This window comes from Protopterus annectens, chromosome 2.part1 (assembly GCF_019279795.1).
Source record: "Protopterus annectens isolate FY-2018-M chromosome 2.part1, PAN1.0, whole genome shotgun sequence".
Lineage (NCBI taxonomy): Eukaryota > Metazoa > Chordata > Ceratodontiformes > Protopteridae > Protopterus > Protopterus annectens.
Genome location: NC_056729.1, coordinates 343,522,527 through 343,550,213, shown reverse-complemented (window position 1 = coordinate 343,550,213; position 27,687 = coordinate 343,522,527). Strand labels below are relative to the sequence as shown.

Below are 27,687 nucleotides of genomic sequence, written 5' to 3'. Positions count from 1 at the left end.
ACTTAATCTTCTGACCCCAAGCTCCAAGCTCCTCCTCTACCCATAATGCTCCTGTCTCCCTCCTTCACTCAGATCGAGTTTGTTGCAGAACAGCAGCACCCCAATCTAAAACAACATGCCGATAAAAAACTGGCCTAACCCATAAAGAGTCTAGCAAGGGAAAAAACAAGCCAAAACAGAGGGGCTAAGACTTTTCCATCCGATCCACTACTCAGCCCACACAAGGCAGGGGGAAGGAGGGAGGGAGGGTCGAAGACAAATGAAAATCAACAACTCAGATGGAACGTTATGTTAAGTACATAACGTCTTTATCTGAAGTTGTTGTTTTCAATTGATCTTTAACCTGAGGGACAGAGTCCCCAGCTACCAATAAACCCTGGAAGGTCCTCATGGAAGGATGTTCCGGAGCACAGCTGAGTCAAAGATGCCCTGCCCCTACAAAGAAGATCCAATTTATAACGGGAGATAAATGTGTGCGAACCCACCCAGGTAGTTGTAGAACAGATATCATCTATTCTAAGAAGACCCTGGACCAAAAGGCAGCAGAAGTAGCGACAGACCTGGTGGAATGCACTCGGACATGCCCTGGAGGAGATAACCCCTTGGCTCGATAGGCCAAAGAGATGCATTCAGAAATCCATTGAGCAACAGTAACTTTAGAAACTGGCTTACCAAAGAAAGGTTTAGAAAATGAAACAAAAAGTTGATCAGACTTACAAAAAGATTTTGTTCTATGTAAATAGAAGTGCAGTTGCCTGTTAATGTCAAGCAAATGCAATTTGTACTCTCCCTTATTCTGGAAATTTGGAAAGAAAACTGGCAAACTGATGACCTGGTTAATATTAGATTCTGATGCCATCTTTGGTAGAAAAGATGGATTAGTCCACAGTGACACCCTATCTTTGTGGAATATCATATAAGGGGGCTTGATAGATAAGGCTTGGATCTCAAAAACCCTCTTGGCTGAGGAAATCACAACCAAAAAAGCCATCTTCCATGACAGAAACTGTAACTAAACTGTGGCCGCTGGTTCGAAAGGAGGGGAAACCAGGGTCTGCAACACCAAGGTGAGATCCCAATGGGGCGTTGGATCCTTAACTGGAGGCCTGAAGAGGAAAGTACCTTTCAAAAAGGCCTTACAAAGTTTGGAAGAAGCCAAAGAAGCTGAATTCTTGCCTATGTGAAAGTTAAATTGCTGCCAGTTGTGCCTTAACTGTAGAAAAGCTAGCACCATGATTAAAAATATTCACTAAAAACTCCAAAATGTCTGGAACAGGTGCAGTGAAAGGATCCAGGTCATGCTGAAGGGCCCAGATCAAAAACGCCTCCATTGACTCGCATAAACCTTCCTTGAAGGAAATTTGTGCGCTGCTACCAAGATCATCTTGACAGGAGAAGACAGCCCGGGAGTCCTTACTATCATGGGAACTGCAGCAGCCAAGCTGTGAGCTTCAGGCTGTCTAAGTCTGAGTAAGGGATCCTAGATGGATGTGTGAAGAGATACGGAACCGGATCTAGTGTCCAAAGTGGACACATTGCATGACACCATAGAGAGGGGAGCCAAACTTGGCGAGGCCAGAAAGAGGCAATGAGGATCACTGAGCTTCCCAGTCGTCAAGCTTTCTGAATGAACTTGGATATTAGAGGAAGCAGAGGGTAAGCATACAGTAGACTGGAGAGCCAAGCATGAACTAGAGCGTCTCTGGAGGGCTCAGAGTGAAATACTCACTGCACTTGGAAGGAGAGGCAAAGAGATTGCAGCAAGGCTGACCCCATTTTAGAAAGATCTGTTCTGCTACAGAATGATTCAGAGACCACTCATAAGGCATCAAAATAGACCTGCTGAGCCTGTCTGCCAGCATGTTGGACCTCCCCAGAATGTGACATCATGTGAGTTACAATAGTCTGTCCAAAGGTAGAAACACCTTGCCTTGGGTAGTATCTATCCGAGCCCCTATGATATCAAGAACCTGCATTGGTGCCAGCTGGGATTTTTTGAAATTTATAGTTATACCCAGGTATTGAGTAGTCTAAAGAAGATGATCCCTGGCTTGAATAAGTCGATGCCTGGAGAGAGCAGAAAGGAGCCAATCGTCCAGGTAGGGGAAGACCTGAAACCCCTGCAGCCACAGGTGAGCTACCACTACTGCCATCACATTGGTGAACATCCGGAGGATGGTGGTGAGCCCAAAGAGGAGCTCTCTAAACTGAAAATGACTAGCTTCCAGCCGGAAGCAGAGGAACCTCCGAGAGTGCCTGTTCAACTTGATAAGATAATACGCATCTTGGAGGTCCATCAAGCACATCCAGTTGTTCATTTGCAGGAAGGGCAGAGTGGATTGAAAGGTGTCTATCCAGAATTTCCAGAATTACTTCTTGGCAACTGACAGGTTCAGGGTTGAAATATTCGGAATGTGCCTTGAGTCCCCCGTTTTTTTTTTGGCACTGAAAAGAACCTGGAGTAAATACCTGATGCAGATTGGTCTGGGTTGGGGGGGGGCTGGATGACTTGTTTTTCGATCAGCCTGGAAATTTCTATGGCTGCCTGCTCCTGTTGAGTGGGTGGAATGTCTGGGAGGTGTTTGGGAGGGACTGGGGGTGAAGAAAGGGGATAGAGTATCCACTGGATATTATCTTCAAGATCAAATGACAGTCTATAATGGACTCCTAGGCTGTTGGGTGCAGAGACAGGCATCCTCCGACTACTTCCAGAGACGAACAGTTGGGCAACCCTTCAGGGCTGCTGTGAGGGTCTGTCTGGGAAGGGATCCCAAGACCGTTGGTTCCACGGACCCCCTCTGCCATGAGGGTGATACCTGTGTCATCCCCCTCTGCCTCTGGGGGAAGGTGAAGCCTGAGCTTCCTGGGAAGAGCCTTGAGATTTCCAGAACCACATTTTCTTTACTCCACACTGATTCCTACAGAAGGATCGCTGCAGGGTGTAGAAGCGGATCCCGATGGCAGACAAAGTCTTACCATCCTTCTTGCTCTGGACTAAGGTATCCGAAACCGTTTTTCCAAACATGGTGGAACCATCATAGGGGGCATTCGTGAATGACGCCTTGAAGGGCTCCAAGAAAACACAAAGTCAGAGCTAGGTGTGACGCCTGATGGCTACGTCCGTCCCAGCAGCCCTAGAGGCACCTTCCATACCATATGATAGGAGCCTCATGGAAGTATTCAATACAGATGTAAGGGTAGCCATATCAGAGAAGAACACCTTTTTCTCCTCTGCCGACATAGACCCTGAGGCAGACTCAGCGACCTCTTTGACCAGGTCCTTCTGCAGTCTGATGACATGAGCCAAGTAGTTCACCACACGTAAGGCAAATGTGGCTGAAGCGTAAGTCCTTTTCCCGAAACAGTCCATGGCCTGAGACTCTCTGTCTGGAGTACGGACTGTAGAGCTTTCATGTGTGAGCTCTTTCTTGGTGGCCACCACAACCACCATGGCATTGACTGGGAATCCATTTGACCAATGCTGCCTATCTGAGGAAACACTGTGTACTTTGTCTGGTCACTTGAAGATGGGCTCAGCCACATCTGGTTCCTTCCATGCCCTAAATGATATCAGATCCATAAGGGGATCTGCGGGAGGGGACACCCAGGAGGTAGAGAGTCCAGTAAAAACTCCTCCAGGAATACCAACTCGTCTGGGTTGGGCTTTTGGGCATACCACCCACCATGCTGATGCAGGATTTCCATGATGTCTCCAAAGGAGACATCCTCCAGGAGTGATCAAGCGGAACCCTCCCCTTCCACCAAGTCAGTATATGTACTATGCACAGAGTGCGGTCATCCAAAGGGGGGTACTTTATGGCCACACACTGCGCATTTCCTAAAGCCCGGATTTAGAGTCTCTGCCATGGATAACAAGAAACACAAACACACACACACTAACTAAGAGAAAGAGAAGAGAGAGAAAGGAAGCAAAAGGTTTTTTTTTTTTACTAAGCACAGAACTGACGCCTGAATGCAAAGAAGGGGTTGGGAGAAGAAAATGGTTGGAGAGAAAGTAGGAAGAGATGAAAGAAACAACATTTTTTCACTTGCATACTGAGGAAACTCTGAGCTATAGGATCACGCTGCTGTCTGAATGCACAACAAACAAGATCTAAGGGGAGGAGGGAGACAGGAGCATTATGGGTAGGAGAGGAGCTTGGATCTGAAGTTGAAGTATGCGGCCGAGTTGGATCCATGCTGAATCTGGGTCCCTCAGGTTGAAGATCAAATGAAAACAACTTCAGATCATCTGTTTACCTGCATTTTGTAGAGAATATTTACTTTGTTTCTTAAAACTGGATGAAGAGCTACCCCATCCCTTGGAAAATTTTTGAAAAGGAGGGCTGAAAAAAAACATAGGGATTCCCTGCATCAGCTTACCAATTTTAGCACACTTTTTGATCACCACCGCAACAGAGAGTAGATCTCTATCCAAAGAAGAATTTCAAATCTTTTTTAATATTATTTAGAAGATTCTAAGAATGCAGTCATTCAAACCTCATGAAAGCCATACTAGTGGCCACAGCCTTTTAAGAAGCATCAACAGAGTCATACACACTGTATACAAGGAGTAATGAGTTGAATAGAAGAAACTAAATTATTTAAAGCAGATTATCCTTGGAAGTTGAAACTGCAGACAAAATATCCCTCCATACTTTCACAATTAGTCAGGACAAACCTTAACATATGAGCCTGACAATTCAAAATTCTGAAAAATCAAAGTTGCAGAAGCATGCACTTTTTCTCCATATTTATCAATAATTTTCCCATCTTTATCAAAAATAGTAAGATTGGAATTAACTAATTGTTTTGCAGCAGGATTAACTAAAAATTAGAGCTGTTGGATCAGGTTTGGAAAGAGTGTATAAAATCTTAAAAGACTAAGGAACTTTATGCATCCTATCTGCTTTTTTAGGAGCAGCTGGCTAATTGTCAGGAAAATTGCAAGTAGTAATGCACACATCCTCCACGGCAGACAAAACTGGAGGAATGGATGCAGGTTCTAGAAACCCCTTCAGTAACGGCTCATAGTATTTTCTGAGGGAATGGAAAACCTCAGTGTTCTCCCACTGAGAACACAGACACATTCTAATCAGTAACGGCTCATAGTATTTTCTGAGGGAATGGAAAACCTCAGTGTCCTCCCACTGAGAACACAGACACATTCTAGAAACAATCTCAGAGAAAGAGAACCCCCCACGCACACACACACGGAGAATCAGAAAATGAGAACTCCTCTGAGTCTGAATCAGAAATCTAAGGAGAAAGTCCTGTATCTTTCCCTGCAACCTCCTTTCCCGATTGAGAATCCTGAGTCTCTTCAGGAAAGAAAAGTATCCCTCTTCCCATTACCAGAATCTACCTTACAAGAGGGGTCAACAGTCTGAATTAAACCCTGAGCCAGACCCAATAAACTACTCCTGTCTATGGAAATCTGAGGAGGAATAGATACTTGTTTAAGTTTTCTGCTTCTTTTTGGCAGCAAAAATGGGGCCAACACTGCTACTAGTGGCAGCATCAGCTTCCCTAGGGATGGGTATAACATTCTGACAAAACAGGCAGGCCTTTCCTCCTCCATCTCCCAGTACCAAAAAGAGTAGCTCTCCCTTACTCAATGAGAGGACCCCAACAACCACAGAGGATGTGGCTAACCCCCCCAAGCTAAGCCCCCCTGCTTAACTTTTTTCTTTTTATGGTTGGAAGAAGGACCGACCGTGGGACTGACAGTTTGTTCCATGGTCAAGTCGAAAATGTGCCTCTTTCATGGGGAAACCAAGCAGCAAATGCCTGTAAAAATAAAAACGTTTTAAAAGTCACTTTTTTCTCCAAACACAGTAAAAAGCACTTTAGAATACGTCAGCCCTACAAAGTAAGATAAATACAACTTCTCCTCAGAAAAATGGTTTTCTGTTATGTTACTTTAAATAACTTTTAAACTGACAGGAAAAAAAGTGCTTCCCTTTAAAAGTACAGTACAGTCTCAGAACAATCCATTAAAACACAAACTCCTAATTTTAAGATACTTTCCTCCTAAGGAAAGTTAGAAATAATAAGCACAATTAGTTTTTTTTCCCCAGAGCGAACTTGTGTGCCCAGAAAGGAACAGCACAAGCCAACTAACGATCTTCAAAAGCCTCAGAAGAGCATACTCTTAGGCAGCAGTAAAGCTCTGAAAGGCTTGGTGCCCAAACCTGTTAGCTCAGCTAGAGCTGCCTGACTGTTTAGGTGCGTGGAAGGTGCTCTGAACCTTTGGAAGCTAGCCAGCTAGCTTGGCAGGAAACAACCAATACAGCTATGGATACTGCAGCACAGATCAATATGATGAACATGTTTTCTTTGCACACTTTTATTTACCTGGTGGACTAGTAGTTTTTTTTTTTAATATGTGTGTTACACAATGAAAAAATAATAAGACATTTGGTAAAAAACTGTACACAATTATTTACCTAATGTTCTTTTTGCAGTATTACAATTAAGAATAGAAAACACAGTGATGCACATGAAAGTACTTCTAGCATGGTGACATATAGCTACTTAGATATTTATATTTCTGCTTGTTTGTATTTGTTTAAGAGGGTAGAGCACTGAGACATATCAACCAATTTTAGCCATGTTATAAAGTTTTCTAAAGGAGGGCTTCATATAGGCTACATTTAGCCAATATGCCCAGGTTGGCTTCTTCAAGGGAATATTTTCACAAAAATTGCCAAAAATTTTTAGTAAGAAGAAAACATATGCATTGAAATACAACAAACCTACTTATTCTCCATGCAGAGAGCATCTATATCAACGATGCGGTTTTCATGCCCTCCCAGGATATGATTCAGTTCTTGGTTCAGTCGCTCGCCTTTTTCTTGATAGAAGTCACGCTCTGTTTTAAGATCCTGAAGCTCATCAATTGTTGCTTGAAGTTCATGTTCAAGAGATTCGATCTGTAATAACAGTTAAAAAAAAAAAAAAAAAAAACATTTCATGACTAACTACTCAAATGGCTAGACATCATACATTTTTCCCTAGCCATAAACCTAATATTGTAATAAACCTTCACTACTTTGGCTGCAAAACATGTGCAGCATTTAAAAAAAGAAACTACTAATCATGACTGCAAGATCATGGCAGAATAGCCATCTAAGTGAACTGACTAAACATTTAAAAAATAACACTTCTTTGTTAAATTAAAAGAAGTGTTTGAGATAAATGGATTTTAGAGGTTAAATGTATACAAGAGATGGGATTCCAAACCTACCTAAAGACGCAAGAATTACTTGAAACAACCTTGGGTAAATTTCCTAGTTTGGAAAAAAACATACCTGGTCCTTATTTGCAAAGATGAGCTTCACATAAAGTTGAGGGCTGCATACAAAGGCTACTGGTGCATACCTAAACTGCATGAAGTGCAGTGAGTTGCAAGAGCAATGTTCCCAAATTTGGTTGAAAAGATGTTTACTCAGCTGTATGCAGAATGCTTCTGTTCGCTACAGCCCCAGTATGATGTCACTTCAATGTAATATTACCAAGACTGAAGGCTCACTGAGCAAAGGACAACTGCCCTATGCTGCCCTAAGGCTAAGCACAGCTAAATGAATATCAGAATAAATTACTGATGAGGGCTGCATTTAGACCCCTCTTTGTGAAATGGAATATGTTTATATAAGCGCCAGTGCTGGGGTTCTAAATCCCATTTGGAGTCTATGGCACAAAATAACTGGTTCACGACAGAAGCTAAAGAATGCAAGGCTCACAGAAATAGGCAGGCTAACAAATTTAATACAAGGAGCAGTCTATAACGCATTTTCCTTTTTATGATCATTAGACAATGTAATAAAACACACCCAACTAATATTTGTAGCTGTACTACATAAGGCCTAGTGCAATGGTAGCTCCATGATGCTAAGCAATGCAAAGTTGCTGATGGACATCTGGCAGATGCAGAGTATACTCTCCTTTGACAGAATACTGGTAAATTAAGGGTCTATATTAAATCATCGAACGCTTAGAAAAGCGAATGATGATTTATAGACCCCATGTAAGCGAAAGCTTACAAACTCGAACACTAAAATCGCTGTTCAAAAAAAAAAAAAAACTTAACACATAACATAAAGTGGGGGATTCACCCCCCCCCCCGAGATCGCACTACCATAACAAAAATCAAAAATGGCAAAGTAACGGATGCGGCGAAGCAATTTCTTTCCTAGGTGAAAGAATTCGCTTATATGCCGCTTCGTCATTTTGCCTTTTCTTCTTTTCAAATTCGACCAAGACGCATTCGAAAGAATGCCTCTTCGGTCATCTAATAGGAACCCTAAATTAATAGCTTAATTGAGGTTCACCTCAGATGCCACCTTTGGAAGAAATTTGGGATTTGTTCTCAAGGACACCCCTTGTCCTTGTGAAAGATCATATATGGAGGTTTACAGGATAATGCTTGTAATTCTGAAATCCTTCTAGCTGAAGTAACAGCCACCAGACAAAGGGTTTTCCCAGAAAGATATTTTATGTCCAATGTAGTGCAAGCTTGAAAGGGCTTGAGTTAGGGTCTGAAAAATGATAGTAATGCTCCATGGAGGAACTGGATCCCTAAAAGAAGTTCTTAAAAGGAGGTTCTCTTCAGAAAAGCTTTTGAAATCTTTATAGAAGCAATAGATATTTGATTTTGTGTAATATGGAAGTTGGAGATGGCCGCTAACTGTACCTTTGGTTAAAAAGCTAGATCCTTCTTGGAAAATATCTAATAAGAAGTCTAGAATAGACGGTAGCGGAACTGAAAAAGAGTTTACTCCTTTAGAAGAAGTCCATATAGTAAACCTTCTTCCACTTATGATAAACCTTTCTAGTATTAGGCTTCTGTGAAGCAGATAACATGTGGACCACTAGAGCGGAAAGCCTGGCATGTATGGCCACCGTTAGAATTGGAGGAACCATGCGGTTCAGGGTTTTCAGATTTGTACGAGGCTGCACAGAGGAATGACTCAGAAGACCTGGATGATGACCCAGCGCCCACGTGAGATAACCTGGAGCAGGCCAAAGAAAGGGAAAACAAATTTGCAGGGGCCAAAAGGATGCTCTGGCCTTGCATCTTCTGGATTTATGAAGAAATTTTGTCATAAGGAGAATGGGAAGAAAGACATGAAGTAGACGCAGGGGCCAACTGTGCACTAGAGCATCCCTCTGTGACTGACCCTGTGGATGGATTAGGCCAAAAATAAATGCTGCATTTGTTGTTTAGGTACAAAGCAAAAATATCACAGCAAGGTTGCCACCAGTACTGAAAATTTACATTGCCACTGTCTGATTGAGGGATCACTCGTGAGAAAGAAGAACAGATCTGCTCGATGTGTTAGCTAGAGCACTGGAAGTCCCCGGGATGTCAACTGCAGTCAGAAAGCAATGGAAAGACATCACACACTGCCATATCCTCATAGCTTCCTGGCAAAGTGGATATAATCTGGTTCCCCCAATTTTGTCCATCTGAATGGGGATCACACCTGAAAGGCCTGCAACGCTAGGATTGCCCTCATCTTCAAAACAAAGATGTGAAGATTGGTCTCTGTGGATGACCAAGAACTTTGAAGAGTCTTCCCTTCAAAATGCCCCTGCACCCCAGAAGGAAAGTATCCATGGTTACTGCTGTTACTGGAGGTGGAAGACCACTGGAGATGTCAAACACCAACTGATGTCATTCTTGCAAACTGGTGTGCAGCAAATTTGTACATGCAGCAAGTGAGGCATCAGGGATCACTGAACACACAGAGCTCACTGATGGAAGCTCATGTAATCTTGCTAGGGACACCAGTGGGATCGAGGAAGTCATTAAGCCTAGTAGCCTGAAAATAGACCTTGCAGAAGGCAATTGATGCTGAAGAACTTGATAAAGAAACGATAGTCTGGAATGCGGAAGTTTGGCACTCTGGTAGCTTGTATCCAGTTAGCATCCAATGAATTCTGTATGCTGTGTAGCAGTTAAAAGGCTCTCTGCATAGTCAATTGCAATCCATAGTTTTGGGGCAAAACAGAGAATTAAGTCCCTATGGTGAACAGACAGATCCCTGGTTGGTGCTGTAAGAAGCCGATCATCTAAATATGGGAACACCTGGAACCCCTAAAGCCTGAGATACACTGCTACCACTGTTGTGTATTTGGTGAATGCCTGGGGGACTGTGGTAAGACCAAAGGGCAGTGCCTCAAACTGAAAATAACTGGTTTGCAGCTGGAAATAGAGAAATCTCCTGATCTGCCTTGCTATTTTGATATGATAGTAGGTATCCTCGAGATCTATCGAGCACAACCAGTCGTTCTTCCTCAAAAGAGGCAATATGGACCGAAACGAGACCATCCAGAACACTGGATTTAGCTGGTTCATGGCAAAGACTGACCTGAGCTCCCATATTTTTTTTGAAACTAAAAAGAATCTGGAATAGACTCTGATAGACTCTGGAACCCAAATTGCCTGGGGGTCCTGATGGATGACCATTTCCCTAGTAGCTTTTTTACTTCTGCTGCTGCGGACTCCTTCTGACTGGGTTGTACATCGGGAATTCTTTTAATTTTCTGTAGAGGGGGTGTGACGTCCCCTTCTCTGGGATAGTAATCAAGGAGCCTTAATTCTCACCACTGACACTGGAGAAGGACGTTCACTTGGAAGAAAAATAGATACACACTGTATTTCCATATGCAGTTCTCTGCACCAAGCACAATTTCTCTTAAGAGCACACAGGGAACACAGTCTGGGGGCTGTGTTTCCCTCTCTCTCTCTCCACTCCCCTGATAAGAAACCCCATTGGAACAGCTGTAGCTTTGAGTCCTCAGCCAGGTGTTCCAAGCTAAGTCCTCCACCACCCCTCTGTGAAACCAGTGTCTGTGTCCCTGCTCCAAGTAGCTGACACACATTCTATATGAGACTTGATTTACACACACATACACACACAGACACACACAGACACACACACACATGCACACACGCACACACACAGGGAAAGACTGGCACAGATTTACTAGCTATGCCCCCTCTGCCCAAACTATAAGGTAGGTATTGCCACCAGAACACTCCTAAGCAAGCTACTCTAAGGTTATTACAAGGGTACCCAAGTATACAGAGTAAAATTAATACTTTCATTGAAGGTTGTGCGTCAGGGCCGGCAACTCGGCAGGTAAAAATCTACTGCCAATCATTAGCAGACCGGAGTTCCGCTGTGCCAACCCCTAACCGGGAAAAGCTGAAAGACACAACAAGAACAGATGGTAGTGTTTGACTAATGCAGCAAGGCTTTCAGGAATGTTCACAGTGTCACCAAATAAATATAAGTACTCTCAAAGGATAAAATATTCTCTAAAAAACAGCCACAATAAAAAGTTTAAATATATTTAGTAATAAATAATAAAAGAACACAAAAACACTAAATACCTATTTACAACAAACACCAAAGTTTCAAGCACAGGAAATATTAAACATAACCTGTTGACAGACAGGTTCAGTGGAAACTTCACTCCACTGTCCCCGCCACACATTCTCCATGACAACCTACCACCTCTCCCCTACCTTTTATCTCTAAAGAGCAGGTCGTAAATGCCCTCTCTAAGACCAAAAACACAGCATCTGTGGGATCTGATAACATCCCAGGCTGCATCCTACATGGACTACAACAAGAATTACCAACACCATTGGGTACACCTTTCAATCACAGTCTAAGCACTGGCTTCATCCCAGCTGAATGGGAAATGGCCATCGTTATTCCCTTGCACAGAGATGGCGCTTCCACTGACCCAGGGAACTGCAGCACTATTAGCCTGACTAACCTTATCTACAAGGCCACAGATTGAATCATCATGGACCTTATCAACAAAGATACAGGTAATCTCCAAACACCTGATCTTACTCAGTCTGGATTTGTCAAAGGGAGATCACACTGTTAAACCTGGTGGACTTCTTCGAGACAGTCACCAAGGCCTATAGGAGGGGAAATCTGTGCATACAGCCTACCCAGACTTAGCTAATGTGTTTGACACTACCCCCCACTCAGGCATCATTGACAAACTCACCCAACTATGTATAAACCCTATTAGGGTCCAATCTAACACACTCATACTGGGCGACTTCAACTACCCCTCCATTAACTGTGAAAACAATTCATGTACTAATACACTTGCCCATCATTTCCTGCAATTTATTAATTCCAATGCCCTGGACCAGCTCGTTCTTACCCGACTAGAGGTAGTAACATCCTTGACCCGGTCATTACTAACACTGGCGACCGTTGCTCTACACCAAAAGTCAACTCCTCCCTGGTTAGATCCGACCACAAACTAATCACCTTGGAAATCCACATCCCTCCCATCCCTCCACCCCCACAAAGGTAACCACCATGAAAAACTTCTCCAAAGCTAACTTTGGGCTCCTAAAAACAGAAGTGGCTAACTTAACAGCACCCATGCAAATGGAGAATAGTCACATGACAACCAAATCATACACCAATGCACTGTACGAACACGTACACAAATGCATGGATCTCGCCATACCCAAAAGAAAGTACCGTTGTGTACACTTACCATAAATGTAGATGTTCGAGTGTATTCACTGTTGCAGTCATTACACTTGGGTTATCCTGCTGGCAGGGTACCTTCAGTCGGCCTGAATTCCAAAGCCTAGGTCCAGCATTGGTTGTTGTCACCTCTTCCCTGACGTCAGTGTGCCAGGGGTATAAAAGATGCAGCCGATGCCATTTTCTTCAGTTTTTCTTGCCCCAGATGTCAGGTGCCCCCAAAAAGGTAGGCTAAAAATATGCCAATAAAACATGCATGCACCAAAATATATTATACCTTCATCTACAAGCAAATACACCACATAGGTTGTATAGATTAGAGAAGTGCAGATATGTTCCAGTAAAGATATGGGGGATGGTGGGTGGGTAACCTGGACTGCAACAGTGAATACACTCGAACATCTACATTTATGGTAAGTGTACACAACTGTACTATGTTCTTCATGTTTCACTGTTGCAGTCATTACACTTGGGTTGAGTCCCAAAGCTGTGGTTGGGAGGCTGGAGCTAAATAGCATTAGGAGCAGCTATGAGGCCCTGCAGAACTGCAGTGGCAAAGCCTGCCCTGGATTTCAAGTAGAGTGGTAAATGATAGTGCTTTGTAAAGGTGTGCACTGAACTACAGGTTGCGGCCTCTAAAATATCTTTGGTTGGTACTCCCCTGAGGAAGGCTGCTGCTCTGGTTGAATGTGGCCTAATGCCCTTAGGCACTGGCTTGCCATGTTGTGAATAGCAGAAACGAATGCAGTGGCCTATCCACTTTGAAATAGTCTGCTTTGAGATAGCCTTTCCTTGTGATCCTGCAGCATATGCCACCAGTAGTTGCTCTGTCTTTCTGAAAGCTTTGGTTCTGTTCAAGTAAAAGCATAGCTGTCTGTGTGTGTCCAAAGAATGCACAATTCTCTCCCCCTTATTCTGTGGGTTTGGATAAAAAGTAAGTAGATGAATAGTTTGGTTAAGGGCCACACTGGACACTACCTTAGGCATAAATGTCGGGTTTGTCCTCAGAGAAACCCTGTCTGGATAAAAAATGATAAAAGGTTCCACAGCCATGAGTGCCTGTAGCTCTGACTCGTCTTGCAGAGGTTATTGCTAGGAGCAGAGCTGTTTTCCAAGATAAAAACTTTATATCAGCTGTAGCGGCTGGCTCAAAAGGAGGCAGGGTGAGTTTTTCCAAGACATAATTGAGGTCCCATGCAGGTATTGGTGATCTCCTTGGAGGCCTTATGTTTTTGGCTCCTCTGAGGTACTGCCTTAACAAAGGATGAGAAAAGATAGGTGGCTCTGTATTGTAATGAGCCAAAATGGTAGAGGCATGAATTTTAATTGATGAAAAGCATCGGCCTTTGTCCAGAATCTCAGTTAGGTATTGCAAATCTGAGGAATATTTGGTACAGCTGTGTCAATCCCTTGTGCCTGATTCCAAACACAGAATTTCTTCCATTTTCCAGAGTAAGATTTTCTGGAATTAGGCCTTCTGGCCTCCAAAATGACATCCATCACAGCTTTAGTGAGAGGCGCGCTTTGTATGACTACATTATCCACCATGCTGCTAGGTTTAAGGTCTTTACTTGGCTGTGCAGGATTTTATTGTTTTGCTGGAATAGTAGATGAGGTATTTGAGGCAAGGTCCAAGCCGGGCATTGAGACAAGTTCCTTAGGATTGGATACCAGTACTGGCAGGGCCAGTCTGGGGCAATGAGTATCATCTTTGGCTTCTCTTGTCTGACCTTTAGGAGTACCCTGGGGAGGAGAGGCAGAGGAGAAAAGGCATATACTGCTAAGTTTTTCCAGCTGAAAGATAGTGTGTCCACTTTCCATGCTCGTCTGTGATAAGTTCTTGTGCAAAATCTTATTTGGTAGTTGTGAGGAGAGGCAAATAGATCTATATCCGGGCATCCCCATTTCTTTGTTATCATGCTGAAGACTTGTGGATCCAATTTCCACTCGTGTGGATCAATGAGGATTCTGCTTAGTTCGTCTGCCAGAGTATTTATCTTTCCTGGCAGGAATTGTGCCTGCAGATGTACTTGGTAAGTCAATGCTGTGTCCCACAAAGTCATGGCTAGTCTGCAAAGGGGGTAAGAATGAGTGCCTCCCTGCTTGTTTATATACCACATGACCGTTGTGTTGTCTGTCTTTATCAGTAATTGTCCAGGATGAAGTAGGTCCTTGAAGACTGTCAGGGCATTCTGAACAGCTAGCATCTCTTTTTGATTGATATATAGATGCATTTGGTTTGTGGACCATGTGCCTTGAATACATCTTCCTGCCATGTGTGCCCCCAGGCATAATCTGATGCATCCGTTGTTAATGTCTGCCTGGCTGGGGGTAAGGTGAATGGCTGTCCCTTGTTCTGGTGACAAGCCTTCGCCCACCATCGAAACTCCTGTTGCAGGCAGGGAATGAGGGTAATTATTGTTTCCAGGCTGTGGCAATGTTGAGCCCAAACACTTTTTAGGTACCACTGAAGTTTCCTCATATGCAGTCTCGCATATGGAATTAGTAGAATGCAGGATGCCATGAAGCCCAAAGCCTGCAAAATTTTGCCTGCAGATAACTGGGCCTTTGTTGCCAACAGGTTGAAATAGGTAGTCAGTTGCCTTTGTTTGTCTGGCGCGAAATAAGCCATCTGGGCAGTTGTATTTAAGCTTGCACTCAGGAATATTATCTCTTAAGAGGGTACTAGTTTTGAGTTCTTTTCGATGACTGTGTACCCTAGGCCTGTTAGTAATCTCTTTACAAACGCCAGATGCTGTAGTAGAATGTCCTTGTTCTCTGCTTGAATGAGGCAGTCGTCCAAGTAAGGATATATTTGTATTCCTCTTTGTCTGCAGAATGCAATTACTGGTGCCAGGCACTTTGTGAAGACCCTGGGCGCAGTAGATAAGCCAAGGGCAGTGCAGAGAATTGGTAGTGCATTGAGCCAGCTTTGAATCTGAGGTATCTTCTGCATGTTTGTCTGACTGGGACATGCAAGTATGCCTCTTTTAGGTCTAAAGTCACAAACCAAGCCTTCCTGCCCAGCATGGGCAGAAGTTGCTGTAGAGTCAACATTTTGAATTTTGGTATATCCAGATATGTGTTTAGAATAGATAGGTCCAGTATTGGTCTCCAGGTGTTGTCCTTTCTTGGTACCAAGAACAGTCTTGAATAAAATCCTCATCCCTGCTCTTGCTCTGGTACTTGTTGAATGGCCCTCATGTCCATGAGGTATGAGACTTGCTATTGTGCCTCTGCCCATTGATGTTTTGGCAGGTCTGGCCAACCGTTTGCCCTTGGCAGGGTATGGAAGTGAAATTTGTAGCCTTGCAACACTATGTCTAGGACCCATTTGTCCTGTGTTATAATGTGCCAATTTTGTGAAAAAAGTGCTAGTTTTCGCCCAAAAGGTGCTGCCAGAAGATAAGTGCTTGGTGCAGGCAGGGGGAAGTCATTGGGACTGTTTCCTGTAAGGCTGTGATTTGTCTTCTCCACTTTTGGAGGTAGAAGCACCCCATTGTTTAGACCTGTACGAATCTTGGGGCTGGGATCTGCCTCTTGGGCATCTGTATCTGCCCCTCTGAGGTCTGCCTGACACTGGAAAGGACCAATTCTTTGTAGGCCAGTATCTGCTAAATCTTGGAGGATGTACCTGTAAGAAATCTTTAACTGTCTGCATAGATTTAGCCTTGTCCTCCATTTTCTTTAACACCTCTTCTGCTTTAACACCAAACAAGGTATCATGCTGTAATGGAGCATCTAATAATTTTGCTTTGACATGATCAGGCAGATTTTGTTCCTTTAACCAAGCATGCCTCCTGATGACAGAACCCGTAACAGCGGCCCTGCAGGAGGCCTCCAAAGAATCAAAACTTGTTCAGCCGCATGCAATAAATCCTGCATTTCTTTGTTTTCTGCACATTCAGAATTTATCAACATTTTCTGTTTAAGCAGTGACATAATATATTGCTGATATTTGAGCATATGAAACTGACAATTTAAAGCCCTTATAGCCAAGGTAGCAGAAGTGTAAATCTTTTTTCCCCATCTGTCCAATGCCCTAGAGTCCCTGTCAGAGGGGTAGGGTTTTTTGCAGTGGAAGCCTTGACCCCTTTGGGACCCTGAGAGATAGTTTCTGGGTCAGCAGCAGGGTTTTTGAAAAGGAATTTATGAGAGTCAGGAACCCTATAGTACCTGTCCGGCTTAACAGGAGCTGGAGGTAAAGAGTCAGGGGTCAGACTGGACTCTGAAAATACATCATCTACAATGTCTAACACAGGTGGAATAGCTAGGGGCCTGTGTTGTGGTAGTAACAGGAAGTCTCTGAGCCTTTTCTTAGATTCTGAAAAATCTTGGCTCTCTCAGTGGAAATGCTCCCTCATGGTATGAAAAGTTTCCCCAAAAGAGTAATCCTCAGGAGGGGAGGCTGAAGGGATAGATTCTTCAGCATCAGAATCCTCATAGGGAGGAAGAGAGTATGCCTGATCAAAAGAGGAATCAGATGAAATGGAAACCTGATCTGAAGATTCATATTCTGTCTCTTGCCTAGGCCTTTTATCTGGAGAGGGATGGGAACCCCTGATCAAAGTAATTAGGTCTTCGGCCATTTTAAGCATCTGTTTTTTTGGGCATGGAGGCCTGTCCATGAGGCTGTTGTACTTGTTTCTTTGTCTTTAAAGGTGCTTTATCCTTTGCCTTTGAAGCTGAAGTCGTTTTAATGTACAATTGAGTAGGTCTGAAAACACCCTCAGAAGCCGATGCCTGCTCAGCGGCTCAGGACCCATCTGAGGGAATAGTCTCTGAAGGCCCAATACCTTGAGCTTCCAGCGGCCTAGTCGACTCCACGTGGGAGTCGGTAGTGGCCTGTGGGTCTAAAGTAGTGGGCATCAGGGGCTGCGAAAGCGCCTCACTGAGAACCAGCGAACCAGCGACTGGCTTAGAAGAAGCCTCGTCGTCAGTTTTGGACCTCAGATGCCTGTCTTTTTCCTTTTCTTTGTGTTTCTTGTGAATTCCGGTAGTCGGAAGGCTATCCGACGACATTGTATAATTAAATCTTCTACCAAAATAGTGAAATACAAAATCATACCGATGCTTAATAGTGCACTGGTTAAATCTAGCACAAAACCGACAACTAGCAACGTTGTGGTCAGGTCCTAGGCAAGGAATACAGATGAAAGTCCTTATGAGGTATTTGCTTCCCACAAGAAATGCAATTATTAACTTTTTCTGACATTGGTCTGGAGCAAGAAAAAAGTTTCCCCAATGGGGTACTTAGCTTTTAATGAAGACTTCGGATCTGAAACTCGAACACGAAAATCTCAGGTGTCGGCCGACCGGCACTTGTGAACTGCTTATGCTTCGGGCACCGCGTGGCAAGAAAGACTGAAGAAAATGGCGTCAGCTGCATCTTTTATACCCCTGACGCACTGACGTCAGGGAAGAGGCGACAGCAACCGACGCCGGACATAGACTTTGGAATTCAGGCCAACTGAGGGTAGCCTGCCAGCAGGATAACCCAAGTGCAATGACTGCAACAGTGAAACACGAAGAACATCCAAGATGCTCTCCTCCAAAAAAAAAGGAAGCCAATCTGGTGGTCCCCTGCCATAAACAAACTCTACAACAGAAGGAGGAAACTAATGTGGAATAAGGTGAAGTCCCAAGACCGGAAAAAACTCCCTTATCAGCCTCAACAAAAAGTTGAGATCCCTTATCAAATCCTCTAAAGCTAGCTATGAAAACAGAATTGCAGCAGATAGTAAAGACAACCACAAGGCCTTCTATAGTTATGTAAAGAATCTCCACGCCAATACCCAGATTTGCTCTGAGCTATTACACAATGGTACCTCCTATACAGAGCCAACAGATATTGCCAATATACTGTCCGACAGATTCAGTGCCAACTTTACCCCCCTGCAACAGGACCAATCACAATACCACTAGATTGCCAGCCACCCAGTATTACTGCTGCACAGGTTAAAACAGCACTGCCCCTAGGCCAATAATACAGTTTCTACGGGACCTGACAATATCCTTGGCTGTGTTCTACATGAACTACAGAATGAACTGGTACCTCACCTATGTGCCCTGTTAAACCACAGCCTCACCTCAGGCTTTGTCCCTACTGAATGGTGCACTACTATAGTCATCCCTCTCCACATAGGAGGAGTGACTACAGACCCTGGGAACTATAGCCCCATTAGCCTGACGAATCTGATATGCAAAGCTATGGAACGCATCATCATAGCCCTAATAAACAAGTATCCAGAAACAACAGGAGAAGACCACCACAAAATAGATGTAGAACATGCACAAAATTTATTCCAAATGTAAAATTAGCGCTTTCGCATGCTGCCAGCATGCTTCATCAGATTTTAAAACCAACTGATTTCAAGATGTATATATACACCCATTACATCACAATTTAGTTAATTAACACATTCAATTAATCAATAGCATCATCAGAGAGCTTATTAACCCGTTGTCACTTCCTGGTTGCTAACTCCTTCAGTTTGTAAGATATTTTCACATCATATAGAGAACTTGTTCACATTCACAATAAACATATATATAATAAAATCCATATTCTATTAATAAATTAAGTTATGATATTAACCTAATTTCCTACTCAATAATAAGAAATAAGAATATTTGTATACAATCAATTGCATGTACCATGTTGATAAAATAAATAAAGATAGAAATACGAAAGAAAATGAAAATGTACATAATAAAATAAAATGGAATAAAATAAGAGTAAAATGAATATCCTCATAAGTATACTATATGAGTGTAATATTATAAGCAAAATAACATGGTTGCTTAGTTAAACACCACTGTCTGTCTTCCATCTACCTGCGTGCAGCCAACACAGATTTAATGCTGACAGATTGGTTGAGACCTGGTTCTAAATGTGCTCTCAATCTAAAAATCCAGCATAATTCCACCAACTCCAAATAATTCATCCTATCACCACCCCGCTTATTATCAATAACCATTTGCAAAACTCTAAACTTAAAAGCATGGTCTGTATGCACTGCAATATGCTTGGCTAATGCATTAAGTTGATTCATTTCCCTAATATCATATATATGATTGTACATCCTGTTTTTTAACTTTCTAGAGGTCATACCTACATAAAACGCCGTGCATTTCATGCATGTAGCCAGGTAGACAAGATTCATGCTATTACAAGTTGCATGGAATTTAGGTGTAAATGTATACTCTAAAGATGGATGGAAAAAATGCTGTCTGTCAACAATATATCTGCACATATTAATCTAGAAACAGAAGGGTCCACAATCAGGACATCCCAGTTCTTCTTGGTATGACAACTCCATGGTGAAACTTAAAAAATGCTATCATTCCAGACAATAAGTATATCATCCGAACTCACTGTTATATCCAAGGCCTTTGATACCATTCCCCCACTCAGGAATCAAAAAAACTCACTAAGCTAGGCATCAAAGAACCAATTAGGTCAGTCATCGTACAATGCCCCATTGCCATGTCTGACCCAGCTCTGTTAGAAATGCTACATCTAAGTCCTGGGACCTCTACTGTTTGGAATCTATTTCAGAAGTGCAAGCTAAAAAGGCCAATAATTGAGCACACACACCTTTGGAGCAGACTCCCACTTCATGTCAAACAGAGCACCTCATTGGTCCTCTTCATACACAATCTGGACGACTGGATGGGTAACCACAAATTCATCCCAGGGGTTCCACCTCTATCCCTCTTGGACAAGCACAATAGGTGCTGATCGTGGAAATACGGATAGAACATGGCTAGGCTTGTAAGGGGGGTCTAGGAGCATTAGCCTATTAACTTCCTATGATCCTATGAATAACAGAGATGGACAGATTCACAAAGATACAGAAAAATAGTACTTACCTAATCTGACTACATTTTCCTAACTGATCTAAAGAATTACTATTCCATGATTACTTTTCTAAAGCAAGGCAAGATGAAGTGGGTAAGAGGTCTTCCTTCTTGATCAGGTTTCAAAAACAGACTGCTCTTAGACTTCTGTCTCATCTAGTATTAAAACATCATTTCAGTGTGGGATTACAGAATGATATCACATACATCTGGTCAGCTGATTCTGGCTCCCACACGACCCCCCCCCCCTTTACTAGAAAATGAACCCGAATTTAGCACACAAGTGTTTCCGTACACATAGATAGAGCTTTGCTGAGATGGATTATAGCATCTGGAAGCTATAAAACCACTTCAAAACTTCCACCCTTCCACAGAAGCAAACAGTTCACCCCCTAAGGGCAATAAAGTAGGATTCCTAGTCCCCGTTTTCACACACATTTCTTCTCTGGCTGCCATCAGAACTATAAGATACAGTCTTTATGGCCTAAACTAGGTAATTTAATTTCAGACTATTTTTACAAGTTAGTTGGACTGACATTAACCTCTTCTCTTCTAGTGTCCTCTGTTACAATATATTAATTTCAACAGTTACAATACAGTGTGATATGCAGGTGTATTTCTCTTCTGTCTAGCAGGACCCACTGCTGGTACAGTTTAACACAAGCAGCTTTACAAAAACATTTTCAACAGAAGCATCTGTACAAATCAGTTTGATATACAAATGACATAATTCATTACAAAACTCCAGCTAGCTATGCTGGCATATGTTACACATCCACTGCCCAACTTCTCTGGACATAGCTGGCAATACCTCACATCATCATTTCTCTTCCACCTTTGAAGATTCAAGATAGTTTTCCCAGTGACCCTGGAGAAACATGGCATGAGGGACATGAGCCTGTCTGGGAACACATTAACCCATACCCTGTGCCTTGAGAGCCCATCTGCATTGGCATTGCTGAACCCACTATGGTGCTGTACTGTCATATCATATGCCTGTAATTCTTGGCTCCACATTTGTAACTTAGCACTTTGCTGGATGGCTCAATGTAGCCATGTTAAGGGATTGTAAGTGAATTTCCTTCCATACAGATAGGGTTTAAGTTTCTCCAGTGCCCATTCTATGGCTAGACATTCTTTTCTACTGCTGTATAACATTTCTCCCTAGGTTGGAGTCTACGGTTGAGATATACAACTGGATGCTCTTCTCTCTTTGAGGAAACCTGACCAAGTACAGCCCCCACCCCCCAAGGTTCAAAGCATCCACCTGCACAACAAATTATTTGCTATAATCTGGATTGGCTAACATAGGGGGTCCTCCCAAAGCCCCTTTAAGCTTTTGGAAACCTGCTCGCAGGCTGGGGTCCACACTACCTTATCTGGCCTGTTTTTACTCATCAGGTCTGTCAGGGGAGCAGCTATGGTGCTATAATTGACAACAAACTTTCTATAGTACCCTACTGTCCCCAAGAATGCCCTCTCACCTGCTTTTTGGTAACAGGGGCAGGCCACACCCAAATAGCTCCCACTTTGGCAGGTTCTGGGCTGATCTTACCACTCCCCACTCTATGTCCCAGGTAGGAGACCTCTGCCATACCCACCTGACACTTACTGGGCTTAATGGTCAACCCTGCCCTTTGCAGTCTGCCCAGAACCTTCCTGACATGCTGAAGGTGCTCAAGCCAGAAATGTCTGTAGATGGTAATATCATCTACGTAAGCTAGGGCATAATCTCCTGCTCCTGTTAGGATATGCTCTGCCAGCCTCTGGAATGTTGCTGTGGCATTTTTCTTCACAAACAGCATCTTTGTGAACTCATACAATCTAAAATGAGTCACAAAGGCTGACCTCTCTCTAGTTGTGGGAGTCAAGGGCACCTGCCAGCATTCCTTGGAATGGTGGAACCATCTGACTCTGTGTGACTATTTAGTTTTCTGTAGTCCACACAGAACCTAGTGTTGCCATCTTTCTTTGGTACCAACACCACTGGGAAGGCCCAGGGACTGCTGGACTCCTGGATTACCCCCAGTTCCAACTGTATCTCCCCCCTCAGAGTCTGTCTGACTCACTCAGGCTAGGCCTTTGGGGTCCTTTATCTACATGGTGGTGCACCCACGTTTCCCAGTGAACATGCCCACAAACTCCTGTAACATTACTCTGATTTCTTGAGCCTGGGTAGGGAACGGCCACTGGGACATTGCTACGCCTTACACTGAGATGTCAGTCTGAGCCTCACTGAGGAGAACAGTCATCAGATCCCCTTCAGACTCCTCCTGCCATCCACTGCAAATACTTAGTACAAGGGCTGCCCTATCATGGCAAGGCTTCATCATGTTAACATGGTACAATCTGTGCCCCTGCTTCCTGCCTGGCAGGTTTACTATGTAGTGAACATCAATGACCTTCCTTACCACATTGAAGGGCCCCTCTCAAGCTGCCTACAGTTTACTGTGTTTGACAGGAATGAGCATCATAACCTGCTGTCTCACAGCTTACTCTAAAGCTCGAGCATTCCTGTCATACCAGACCTTTTTCTGCTGTTGGGCTCCTGCAGGTTCTCCTGGAACAAGCCCATGAGCTTCTTAAGCCTTGTTTTGAGGTTTAGGACATATGCCACAACAGACTTCTTGTGGGATTCACACACACCCTCCCACTCATTGTAAATGAAATCTAAAGGCCCCCTCATCCTATGCCCTATAGCAACTAAAAGGGTGAAAAACCTGTGGATTCCTGGGGTACCTCTCTGTATGCAAAACAGCAGCTGGAGCAAATACCTGTCCCACTCTTTCTTAAACTGGTCTACAAATGCCCATAGCATGGTCTTCAATGTACAGTGTAACCTTTCCACAAGACCATTAGTCTGGGGGTGGTAGGAGGTGGTCTTTAGGTGCTTCATCCCCCAACACTCCCACAGACAAGCCAGCAGATCTGACATTAAATTGGCACCTCTGTCAGTCCACTGTTTCTCTCTGGAAACCTACCCTGCTGAAAATCTCTAGCAAATTATTTGCCACCTTCTCTGCCTCGGGGTATCCATCAGCATAATCTACTACCACCAAGACATACTTCTTCCTTGTGGAACTTGGGGTAATCAGAGGTCTCACGATATCCATAGTTACTCTCTGAAACGGTTCCTTAATCACAGGCAACAGCATCAAGGGAGCTTTGACCTTGTCTCTTGCCTTGCCTACTTTTTGGCACTGCTCACAGGTCCTGCAGTACCCTGTTAATCCCTTAAAATCCCAGGCCAATGTAAGTTGTGCATAATATGTCACTTGGCACACTTTATGCCCACAAGTCTTGCAAAAGGAATGTCATGGACTAAGGCTAGAAGTGCCAGATGGTAGGCTCGAGGCACTACCACCTGCTGTATTATCTCACCCTCTAGCCCTCCCTAAGGGGTCCACTCTCTATACAGTAACCCTTTGTTCCAGTATACAGACTCCCCTTTTCCTTGAGAATAAGGTGCCTCTCTAACTACCAGCCTTAAGCCTCTTGGTGTAGTGTCTGAGAGCTGAGCCTGTCTCAACTCTACCTTTGCAACCCTTCCCAGCTCCCTTTCCACAGGAAGTCTGGTATCCTCCGACAGTGATGCCTCACTGTCAGCCTGGGTACTACCACTCACCTCTGCACTTGCAGTCACTCTGCCCAAGGGGACATCAGTACCTACCAGCAGCTGTGGCTCACTGCTACAGGATAGCTCCCTCTATGTAACATCCACCTCACCAGCCCTGGCTTCAGGTGTGAGGTCTGTCTGGATCTCCCCCAGACTACCAGCCCCACATGCCTGTCTCCAAGCCTGACTGTATGTAACTGCATTATCAAAAGTATTCCCTATCAGGACATCTGCAGAGAGAACCACAAACACACCTACTTGCTTGATTCCTTTTCCACCCTCCCAGTCAAGATGAACCCTGGCCAAAAGCATTTGGAATGGGGTCCCTCCTAAAGCTCTGACTGGAGTGGACTACCCCAGTAAGTACTGCTCCTCTTTAACAACTGCAGGCTTCACAATGGTTATGTCAGAGGCTGTCTTTCTCTTAGCAGTGGCCTATTTTACATCCACTAAGACAGGATATAAACTCTAGTGATGGTCAGGTACCTCTGTTGTCTCCAGACAACTAACAACTGGCATGCTGTTATTCCCACTTGCTGGCTCCCCACCTTGCTTGTGTATGCTACATGACCCCCACTAGTTACATTTAAAACATCTAACCCTTGACCCTGGTCATTTATCCGAACTAGTGGCTTTCCCTGTTACTGGTGGACTCTGTTGGGGTGGTTTACGCTGCCCACCATGGTTTCCCTTATATCCATGTGCAGCCCTGCATATCCCTTTTTTGTGCAGTGATGCCCTGCTTGCTAAGTAGAGATCCCTCTTTTTCCCCAGCTCATCTGTAGAGTTGCACTCCCACTCTGCCAACCCGACATGTCCTCAGGCAAAGTGCTAAGGGTTTGCTCTCTCACCAAAAAGTCAGCCAGTCTGACAACCACTCACCCACCTATGAAATAAGTGCTTAACTCAGCAATATAATCACATACCTTTTCATCTGCCTTGTGTCTATGCTCACAAAACTTTTTTCTATAAGCTTTTACTTTACCATAATTTAAACAATCAATATCAGAAACAGCAGTTACAGCTTTATCATGGAGTAATGGGGTCAGGAACCATACCCAGACCCCATGGTCAACACTATACTGTTTACATACTCTTTCAAATATATGAATAAAACTATCAATTATCACCCTCTAAAAAATGTAGAAGAAGTTTACTGACCTTTATTGCTTCTGAGTTCGGTTATTCCTTTCCCCATTACCACCATGACCCTGACAAAGAGTCAGCAGAGTCAGCATTTCTCTCTCATGTTGATGCTGCTTTTCACTTTCTTCAGCCTCCAAATGCCACAGTCTCTCTGCTGATTCTAATTCCATCGGTTTCTCTTTTTCTTTGCCCTCCAAACTCCTCAGTCTCTGCTGACTCTAATTCCATCGTTTTTTCCTTCTCTTTGGCCTCCAAATGCTGCAGTCTCTTTGCTAATTCTAATTCCAAACATTTGGCTTCCAATTCAAGTCTCTAACTCCAGATGGACTTTTAAGTCCTCTGAGGAAAGTGAACTGTCCTGTTTCTTAAGTTTGCAAATCCCCATCACTAGACAGGCTGTCTTCCAGGTTGCCGGACTCAGCTGCGACTAAGGCTGAAATAATGTCCTCTTTAGTCAGAATGGCATTCACCAGTCCTTTAATTCGCACATCTTTCGTCAGTTTTCCATAATCTTCTGTTGACATCTTTCCCTGCTTTCCCTGACTAAACTAAACTAACAAAAATAAATAAAACTGTTGTGAAAATGAAACTCTGCATGTTTACCTTGTAGCTGCTGAGAACACACACACCTTCAGTGACAACTGCTTACAGACTATAGAAGTTCAATACTAACACCACTGCTCACCAATATGTGATGTCCCAGCTCTGGGCCAGTAATCAGGGAGACTTAATCCTTACCACTGACACTGGAGAGGGTCGTCACAAGGGGAAACAAAGGGAATAATGTAGCCTCTAGTGATTATATTAAGCACTCATATATCTTGTCTGATGGCCTGCCAGAATTGAAGGTGCAGGGATAAGCGCCTCCCAGCTGCCTCCAAAGAGCACCAGTCAGGCAACCCTTTAGCAGCACTGGTAGAGGTTCTCCATAAAGGGACCACCAAACCTATGATTATGTGGTCAGCCTCTGCCTAGAGCAACATCCAATGAAGTCAGACCCCCCCCCCTTCTGTATCGAGAGAGTCCTGTTCAAAAGGATCAGCTTGGTTAAAACCCTGGGATTTCCAGAACCACATCTTCTTCATCCTCTTTGGTTCCTAGAAAAGGTTGCTTGAGGGGGTGGAAAAACAGATTCCCACAGCAGACAGGGCCTTGCCTTCTTGCACACTCCTGGTGAGTGTTTCCTTTACCTTCAGTTCAAAGACTGTCAAATCATCTAAGGGGGCATTAATGAAGGACATCTTGAAGTCTTCTGCAGTCACACAATTACCAAATCTGTCCAACACTCTGAGCTCTCTGTTAGGGAGATGGACAGATGTATTCTCCAAGAGTTCTTTTTTGTAATTGCCAGAACCACTGTGGCATTGCTCCAGTGCATCCTATGCTTGGGGCAACCAAAACCTTGTCCTGTTTCCCAGTTATCGTTTCCAGTACATCAGGCTTCTTCCATGCCTACTGCACTACTAGGTCTATAAGATCATTATCGGGTGGTAACATCCAAGAGATAGAAGAGAGAGCTCCAACAGTCTCAAGAAACACAGATTCATAAGGAGAAGGCACACTGGTGGACCAACCCCCCTTCATGACTTTATCGATTTGAGAATGTTACCAAAGGTGACGTCTTCTAGAGGGGATTGTGGGGGCCCTTCACCCTCATCAAAGTCTGTGTCTTTACTGACTCCAAGAAAGAGTCCAAGATTTCCTTTTATAAGTCTATTTCCTAGGATCCTGCCTCTCTAGGGTTTCTGGGGAAGGGTCAGAATCAGAATGGAAATTCTTATGGCGAACATCCCCTAAAGCTGAATGAGCCTGACTGCCCCAGTCAATAAAGGTATATAGACTCAGATGCAGCATCCAAAGGAAGTCAGGATGGAGCAGAGAATGGTAGAGACAACTTTATTTATTTAACATTTGTTTACGGGGAAAGTCCACCTGTGACAGAGTCCATTTTTAGTAGAGGCTCACGGAGAAATGCTCAAGACACATGTCCTTGGAATGTGGGAGGAAACCGGAGCACCCTGAGGAAACCCACATGAAAAGAGGGAGGACATGCAAACTCCACACAGAAGGCACCCCAGCTGACAATCGAACCAGTGAACCTCTTGCTGTGAGGCACAAATGCTAACCGCTGCATCACTGCGCTGCCCTCTTCTCTTGGTCTGGAGACAACCCTTTTAAAATTCTCAAAGGCCAAGTATGCAATTGGAGCCAAAGTAGTGACTGTGCATGTGATAGCAGGGCCACCTTCTGCTCTAACTCGCCCCAGCTTCAAGGCAGAATGTGGAGCTGAGCTATCACATGAACAGTCACCGAGGGAGAGAGCGAGAGAGATCCAAAAACTTCAGGGTCGACCCAGCTCCTCTAGTCTCAGCCCTGAAACTTTGACTCGGAGACTCATCCTGATCCCACAAAACCAGAGTTGAGAGAGTATGGGATAATATCAGACCTGAAGCTGGAAAGACTGTCGGCTTCGATGCAGGTGAACTAGGAAGGTTTGGATCCATGGGCTTCAGATCCAATGTT

At 43.8% G+C, this 27,687-nt stretch overlaps 1 protein-coding gene across 3 annotated transcripts in view; it reads right to left on the bottom strand.

The window, feature by feature from the left end:
• Window positions 1-27,687, bottom strand: part of CCDC149 (coiled-coil domain containing 149) — a 1,547,151-nt gene that overhangs the window by 950,515 nt on the left and 568,949 nt on the right. For all 3 annotated transcript variants that reach the window (XM_044062178.1, XM_044062179.1, XM_044062180.1), the window contains exon 6: window positions 6,763-6,935. In XM_044062178.1, the coding sequence (XP_043918113.1) occupies window positions 6,763-6,935 (173 nt within the window). The remainder of the gene's footprint in view (window positions 1-6,762; window positions 6,936-27,687) is intronic.